This window comes from Nicotiana sylvestris, chromosome 4 (genome assembly GCF_000393655.2).
Source record: "Nicotiana sylvestris chromosome 4, ASM39365v2, whole genome shotgun sequence".
Lineage (NCBI taxonomy): Eukaryota > Viridiplantae > Streptophyta > Magnoliopsida > Solanales > Solanaceae > Nicotiana > Nicotiana sylvestris.
Genome location: NC_091060.1, coordinates 122,812,870 through 122,821,054, shown reverse-complemented (window position 1 = coordinate 122,821,054; position 8,185 = coordinate 122,812,870). Strand labels below are relative to the sequence as shown.

The 8,185-nt window shown below is 33.8% G+C and overlaps 2 protein-coding genes across 2 annotated transcripts; both read left to right on the top strand.

The window, feature by feature from the left end:
* The first annotated feature begins 1,026 nt into the window (after positions 1–1,026).
* LOC104235412 (large ribosomal subunit protein eL30z-like) lies at positions 1,027–2,593 on the top strand. The gene is made up of 4 exons (XM_009789173.2): positions 1,027–1,236; positions 1,332–1,433; positions 2,158–2,226; positions 2,337–2,593. The coding sequence occupies exons 1-4, from the start codon at positions 1,107–1,109 to the stop codon at positions 2,375–2,377; spliced, it is 342 nt and encodes a 113-aa protein (XP_009787475.1). The 5' UTR covers positions 1,027–1,106; the 3' UTR covers positions 2,378–2,593.
* A 4,527-nt stretch (positions 2,594–7,120) lies between these two features.
* LOC104235421 (uncharacterized) lies at positions 7,121–7,984 on the top strand. Its single transcript, XM_009789181.2, has one exon. It carries the CDS (start codon positions 7,202–7,204, stop codon positions 7,826–7,828), a length of 627 nt encoding a protein of 208 aa, XP_009787483.1. The 5' UTR covers positions 7,121–7,201; the 3' UTR covers positions 7,829–7,984.
* The last annotated feature ends 201 nt before the right edge of the window (positions 7,985–8,185 follow it).

The following is an 8,185-nucleotide window of genomic DNA, read 5'->3' as shown; positions in this document are numbered from 1 at the left end:
AATAATTATCCAAAAATGTCACAAAAATTCTCAAAATTGCACACCAAGAAAAATCATTTTATTTTGAATTTTTTTGGGAGTAATTCTTTCATAGGGCAAAAATCACGTGCTTACAAGGTCTATAATACATCTTATCCGAGACAAATGTGGTTTGAAGTGTGACAAACTACCCACAATTTTGTATGAAGACAATGCAGCATGCATAACCCAATTGAAGGGAGGATTCATAAAAGGAGATATGACAAAGCACATTTCACCAAAGTTATTTTTTACACATGATCTTCAAAAGAATGGTGATATCAATGTGCAACAGATTCGTTCAAGTGATAATATGGCTGATTTGTTCACCAAATCTCTACCGACGTCAGCCTTCAAGAAACTAGTGTACAAGATTGGGATGCGAAGGCTCAAGGATGTGATTTGATGCTCTCATTAAGGGGAGTTAATACACGTTGTGCTCTTTTTTCCTTACAAGGTTTTGTCCCACTGGGTTTTCCTTGCAAGCTTTTTAACGAGGCAACTAAAAGGCGTATTTCTAAATATGTATACTCTTTTCCCTTCACTAGGATTTTTTTCATAGGGTTTTTTCTAGTAAGGTTTTAACGAGACACATTATTTATGGACATCCAAGGGGGAGTATTATGATAAATATCATATTATGGTGAATGTCTAATCTTCTTCCATTGTCTTCATCTCAAATGTTTAATGACATATTTAATGATATATTTTGTATGTTCAATTACATATTCCATGACATTTTTTTCACTTTTTGTGCCTATATAAAGGCCTTGTAATAGATAGAAAAACACACACAATTGAAGAAGAAATAAGACTCTTTCTTCCTCTCTTTCTCTCTATATCTCTTAGTTTGTTTTTGCTTATTCTATATTGTTATTTTGGGTTATATTTTATAACAGATACATTCTTTTAACATATTTCAACAATCCTCACAAGCACGTGCAGTACACGTGACCAAACAACAGTGAATCTCATCACAAAAAGCGGCATAACGCAAAACCCTAATCTCATATAACTAACAGTAGAAAGCTCGGCCACTTCCCTTTCCCCTTTTTCCCTTTGTTTCAGAGATCTTTGTATCAACAAAAATGGCGACAACAGGGAAGAAAACGAAGAAGACCCATGAGAGCATCAATAGTAGGTTAGCTCTGGTAATGAAGAGTGGCAAGTACTCTCTCGGTTACAAGACCGTTCTCAAGACTCTCAGGAGCTCCAAAGGTTACCCTCTTTTTTTCTTTTTCTTTTTTGTGTGTGGAAATTTTGTGTCATTTATTGTACGTAAATAAGACTAAAATATGATTGGGAATTTGCAGGGAAGTTGATATTGATATCTAACAACTGCCCACCATTGAGAAAGTCAGAGATTGAGTACTATGCTATGCTTGCTAAAGTTGGTGTTCATCATTTCAATGGAAGTGAGTCCCTTTTCATCTATTCTTTAATTTTAATTATCTTCCAGCATTTGGATTGATTTATTTAGGCATTAATTCTGTAAATTGTAGCTAATGGAAAATCTCAATTTTGTGTATTTTTCTAACTCCAAGCCTACTTGATATACTATAAATTTGTTGATATGTTTGAGTGGAGGTGCTGAGACCTCTTTTAGCTAATCATGTAGGGATTTTTTGTTTATTTTTAGGAATTTTAAGTTTTTAATGATCTTAAAAGATGAGATCAGACAGTTCACTGAAATTTTATCTCTGTGAGATTGTCAAAATCAAAAGCTTTTCATTCAATTGATTTAAATTGGAATTGAGACTTTTACCTTTGTTTGCATTTATTTTGCGAAAAAATGAATCTTAGGTAAGTGCTCATTAGTTTATCTGCAACATAATGTTGGTGGGCTAGGGATGCTGAGCTCTATTAATCAGTGTTATGTTTATATAAATTAAACATAATTTCTACTAAAAGACATTCCCAACATATCTTTGTTTGAGGATTTATTGCATTTCTGTGTCATTTATTCGACTCATGGGTGTTTGCCTGACGCCTTTGTATTATGTGGGGGGGTGTGTGTGTGTGTGTGTTTAACCTATCAGTATTGAGGGCATTTTGTGATTTTGTTCTTCAACTAAAACAAGTAATTTCATGACTCCTTATATATTTGTTCTTTTCCCGTTGCAACTTTTTTGCGTGTAGACAATGTTGATCTTGGAACAGCATGTGGGAAGTATTTCCGTGTTTCATGCCTCAGCATCATTGACCCAGGTAAAGTGTGTTTGAGATCTTCAATTGTAGTTTTGCGAAATCTTATTGTGAGTCGAGTACTAAAGGGAAGCTCTCAGTTTGGCTTACTTGTGGTAATAATGTTGTTTCAGGTGATTCGGACATCATCAAGTCTCTGCCTGGTGATCACTAAGCGATATTCACCAGGGTTTTGTTAAACCATTTTAGTGAGTTGAGAAAATCTGTACTATCTTTTTATTCTTGTATTTCAGAGTTATACCAAGATTATAGAGGATGTTGGTATTATCTAGTTTTGTTGGTTTTATCATTTCTCCAGAAGTTTTGAGGCCAGGTACATTATGATTTATTCACAGATCAATTTCCCTTATACACATTTTGCTTTTCTAAATGAGTTCACTAGATTTTCTTGTTGTTAACTAACTGCATGTAGACCAACTCGTTTCATGCTCCTGTCATTCCATATCTATGTCTGTTTAGCTTCTTCGTTTGCCATTATTTGAGGTTCAGACTCAATAATGCGCGTACTATAGAGTAGTGACAGATTATCTTAGCTGTTAGATCAGTATTGTTTCTGTGAAATCTTCCCCTGTATACATGCAGTTAGTTAATACTTGTGGGATTACACTGGGTTTGTTGTTGTTGCCTTCCCTCTGTACAAGGATTGAATCAAAGATCCAGAGCCAATCCAAAACATACCAAGTACCAAGAGGTACTAACATTCTTGTCCATTGTCGAAACCTTCATGAACTTTTGTCATAAGCTTTTCAGGGTCATAGCCCATCGACCCTCATCTCCCATAGTCCTTTATATAACAAACAAAAAATGGTGGGGGTAGTAACAACAATAATACTTCATTAACTACGTTGTTAAGGTTTCGGAGATCTTACTTAACTCATGAAAATCTCTGCTCTGTAATTCCTACATCTAGTAGTATCATCTGTTGGTAGTATTCAAGTCATGTTTGGTGCAAAAGCTAATAAAACTGTGTTCAAATTTAGTAGTAGTACCTTTAATATGTTTATTTGTTGGCTAAGGGAGAATACTAACCAAAGTGAAGCCCAGTATTGTGACTTACACAAACAACCCTTAAAGTGGATGGTCTTGAATTTTTGTCTCCGCTTGTTCCAAGGGCAGAACATCAAGTTTAGCATGTTGCCTGTTGCATGCCCCGTGGGTAACACTTTTAACTTTTGACCTTGACGTTTCGTTCATGGGGCAAGCGGGGGTCAAAAGTTAAAAGACCACCCCCAAAAGTGTCATATTTCTGCATTTTCTTTATTTGGGTGGGACTTATTTTATACCAATCCAAATCTAATGGGCGACTTCAGTAGTTCAGGACTTGATGGGCCCTCTTAGGTCCATTTGATTTTCACTGGGCTCTCTGGAAAAGGAGGGGAACTGGACCCAAATGGCTAATAGCTAACTTTCTATAATCATTTGGATTTGGAAAGTATTACATCCTTCAACTTTTGAATGGAACAAAGAAATCTATTGACTTGAATGTCAACAAGAAAAATCAGATGCTCAATGTTTGCAACAGTTCCAAAATTACATCTAAATTTTGATGTGAAGGAGAAATTATCCTTGTCTGCGGGAATGAAATTTAGCTGAATCATTGAAAAAAGAAGAAGAGGAAGTATCACGTATGGTAATTCCCTTTCAGTTAAAAAGAATAAGAATTGGAAGTTCATGCCTGTATTGTTTCCTTTAGCTTTCTTCTATACTTTTTATCCCGTTTTGCTTGATCAAACTTCTTCTTTCTATTGTTTCATTAGTCTCAAAAGTTTGATTGTAACTTAATTATTTGGTTCAAGGCATTGATTGAATTGCCGCAATTCTAAAATTCTATATTTTAAATAACAGATACTGTCTTTTAACTGATTGAATTCTTTCTACATATTTCTTGCTTTAATTACTTTAAAATATATATTATTTTTGTAAACTATCAATAGTAAGTAATTATAGGTCTATAAATATGATTCTAAGGGTGTGTTTGGTGTGAAAGGAAAATATTTTTTTTGGAAAATATCTTCCAATTTTTTCATGTTTGATTGGCTAAATATTTTTAAACCTCCCCTTGCCCGATCCCCAACCCCCTACCCATCACCCCCTGCTGGCCAACCTCATCGCCACCACGACCCCTAGACCCCCACCTCCCATCGTCCTCTGCCCTTACCCATTTTGTCTTCCATAGTTTTTGCCTACATTATATATTTTTGATAATCTGCTACTTATCCAAAAATTAGATTATAAGAAAACCACTTATATTTTAATAAAATATAAGAAAATCACTTATTTTTCAATAAAATATTTTTCGTCCTACCAAATACATCCTAAGTATCTGAATATTTTGAAACGCTAGAAATAAATTGCTCAATAGACTGTTAGTCCTATGTTTTATTCAAAAATGTACTTGAAGTGAGTATTTATTAGTATATATATATCAATCTTAAAAGATTAAGGGCGAAAATAAAATAAAATCAGTGTCCAAGGTTGAAGTCATTCAAGTTTAGTGCCAGACAATCCGCTCAAGTATGCGAGTAAACAGCTTTTGCAGAATTGCAAGATAATACTTCCAGCTTTTCTATAGTTAATCGCGTGAATTTGTTGTTTACGTATCTCGTCTATCACCTATCGTCACCTTATTTAATTTGTGGTATGGCTGATTGATTACTCTAGCAGCTCATGCAACTAATATTTAAAAATTAAAACCCCTAATGATTGTTTGCTTACGATCTGATTCTTTTATAATAATTTTTATAAAGAAGCGTTATTATAAAAAGAAGGTTGTGAAGTTCAGCTGAAATATGTTGGGATTAAAATAATACTAATATACAAGAGGTTTATTTGGCTGGTGGCTACGACACTTGTCTTAGGGACGAACTTTGTTCATGGAGTTGGGATCTCGTACGTCATAGATTTTTGACCGCTTTAGAATTTGTATTTTCCATCAAATTATCAGCTTGGTTTGAGCATTTTTGTGAAGAAACTGAGTTAAAGTAGGCTTGAGAAATAATTAAATATTGCTCATTGGATAGTGCATAACACCAGATTGGGACCAAAATTTATCTTAAAATGGATTTCTGCTGTCATAAAATTTAAAAATTGTAAAACTATATTTATGTTCAAACCTTTGTACTTTGCTCCAAATTAAATATAATGTAACCTTTTCGCTTATAAGATAATTCCTATTATATTTTCAAAAATTAAAAAGGGAAATTGTATGATATTACACTTTCTCTGAGAAATACAAGCAATTCATATTTTCCGTTTTTTAAGAATATGAATTTTATAAGCGCATGACCAAACCTTGCAGAGCACTAGATATTCAGTAGTATGCAGGGTTTTGTATAAATTGTGTCAATTTATTATCATTATTTGGGTTGTATGTCATATGTATACTTGATTTGGAGATAGTAGAAATTCTAAAACTCTGTTTCTTGTCTTAAAGTAATATTCATTTTGCAATATTATAATCCGTGGTGGTTTATTATATATGTGATTTTTTAAATATTATCCCCACATATTTATTGAATATTTTCAAAAGGGAGAGTGTTACACATGGGTTCGATAGAATCTGTAATTTTAGTTTAAATTCTGTATATATTAATTTTTTATTATATATATTTTAAATTTTAAATATATATTAACACTTGAAATTGTTATCCTAAAATTTTATACCTATTAAATTTAACTCTTGGCTGTGCCAATTACTTAGATATTAAAGGCACAACTGATGTGATGAACAGACGTAGAACCATAAGGGTCCTACAATCAGGCCAAGAAGGTGCCTGAACACGTGCCACCCACGTGTAAACCTACATGGCTAGGTGTACACTGACATGCCACCTCATTAACACGTACAAATTAAGGTTCATTTGTCTTCCTTTTATTTTGCAAAAAACAACTATCCCAAGCCCCACTTCATTCTTCAGTTATTAAAAATAATATTACTTGTACTAAAGTAGTACCATGCTAGAACTAGACTATCATCAATCATTGACATCTCGTTATAAAAGTTAAAAGTGAGTAGTTTCAAGATATTTTTCCAACTTTTTCAAATGATATCTACATTATTTTGCTAAAACTTCTCCATATATTATTTTCTATTTATTATTACGGGAAAATAGTAAGTAAAATATCCAAGTATACATTTTTTTTTATCATTTAGATTCTTGTCCTCCTTATGTAGGGATAATGGCTAAGGTTAGTCTGGAGTTTGTGCATTGAAATTCTTAATTAGCTTTACCATATTGCACTAAGGCAAGTGATTAATATACTTAGCTTATTAGTAAATTACTTTAATTTCAATTGACAACTAATGATTTCAGGCCTTCCTTATCTGTTAAATGAGTAGGAATAATATAATAGAAGAATATTATTGACACCATATATTTCAAAGTTTATATTCTAATCATATTAATTTATCATGATAAGTAATTAACTAGAGTGAGGATATACATAACATTGTATATAAGAATACGTGTAAGCAGTAATTTTCTTTTACCATAGGCGAACTCCTCTTTAAACAAGACTAGTGGCTTTGTATCTTCTTAAATAGGCATATTAATCTCATGCTTCATTATCTTCGCACTTAAATAGTCACATTGTTTAATTACCTTCAGTAAATCCCGGGATAGAGTTTTACCATAGCCAAAAAAATAAAATCCATAATACATTATCCAAAATTCCAAAATTCACTGCTAACCCACAAATCCCTTAAATGAATAGCCCAATCCCCGGAGATTTTATGAGCAAACTATTAGCTGTCACTGCCAAAATATATTTTTCACTTTACACAGTTTTCCCTTTCTTCAATATATTCTTCTTTTCTCGATATTCCACCCCCCTACCCCACCTCACCCCCTATATATACACACCCCTCTATTCACCTCAAATTCTCCATTACCCCATGCCATGCAAAAACCTTCATCACATCAAAAACCTCCAAATTCTCCTCTTCCCAAAAACCCTTTAGATTTTTCTTTTTTCTCCCATGCAGTCATCCAAAAATGAACATTCACTAGGTTTGGCTGATTATGTTGGTGTTGAGAGCTATGTTGATTTAAAATCTGATTTGAATTTGGAACCCTATAAGTGGTTCAGCGGCAGCGGTGGCGGCGGATTTGAGAGAAGGGAAGAAGTGAGAATGGCGATGAAGAGAGAGAAGCAGAAGGAGAAAGTAGAGAGAGAATATCCGCCGTCGATACCGTGGCTGGCGCACACGGAGAATTTGCCGACTTCACAAATGCCGTGGGTGATGAAGAGGTATTATACACCTGACGGCAGATTGATTATCAAAGAAGAGAAGGTGAAAAGGTTTGAGTATTTCGAGGCTCACCGTACTAATGGACGATTAATGGTTAATCTCGTCCCATTAAACGATGACGTTTCGGGTTCCGACGATGATGATGAAGATTGTGTATGTGATGATGGCGATGTGGCTGTAACGGATGGTTGTAATCAGGTGAAAGTTGATCGGACGGAGGAGAAAGAATCGACATTGGTGAATGGTGGTGGTACTCCGGTGATCGGCGGCGGTGGAAGTGGAGGAGGAAGCAAGTGTTCGAGTTTATTTTCGTTAGGTGTACCTGTACCGGCGATAAGGCCAGTTCATACATAACAACCTACCCACAACTGTTGACCTATCTCTTATGATAAAATGAGCCTTTTTTAAGTGTTTTAAATTCTTTTTTTATTTAGTTCAAAAGGAACAAAAATCTTTTGTCTGGATTTTATTAATTTTTTATTAATTTAAATTTAAAATTTTGTTGTTTAATTATCCCTTTATGCTGCATTTCTGGAGTGTCGCTTAAGGCTACTGAGTAAATTATGTTAGGTGTATTTGGTAAGGCAGGAGTTTCTTATTATTACTTCAACTAAAACTTACACAATAACATTACTAATATTTAATATTTTCATAAAAACACTGTTATAATTTACCAAACTTTCATATCAAAATTCACTACATGACTTTTTG

Bases quoted from the DNA above. Each gene is read 5' to 3' on its own strand.
- LOC104235412 (XM_009789173.2), top strand. From the start codon at position 1,107: ATGGCGACAACAGGGAAGAAAACGAAGAAGACCCATGAGAGCATCAAT. The intron at 1,434-2,157 runs GTGAGTCCCTTT...TTTTGCGTGTAG, and splicing joins TGTTCATCATTTCAATGGAA to ACAATGTTGATCTTGGAACA. The intron at 2,227-2,336 runs GTAAAGTGTGTT...ATGTTGTTTCAG, and splicing joins CCTCAGCATCATTGACCCAG to GTGATTCGGACATCATCAAG.
- LOC104235421 (XM_009789181.2), top strand. From the start codon at position 7,202: ATGCAGTCATCCAAAAATGAACATTCACTAGGTTTGGCTGATTATGTT.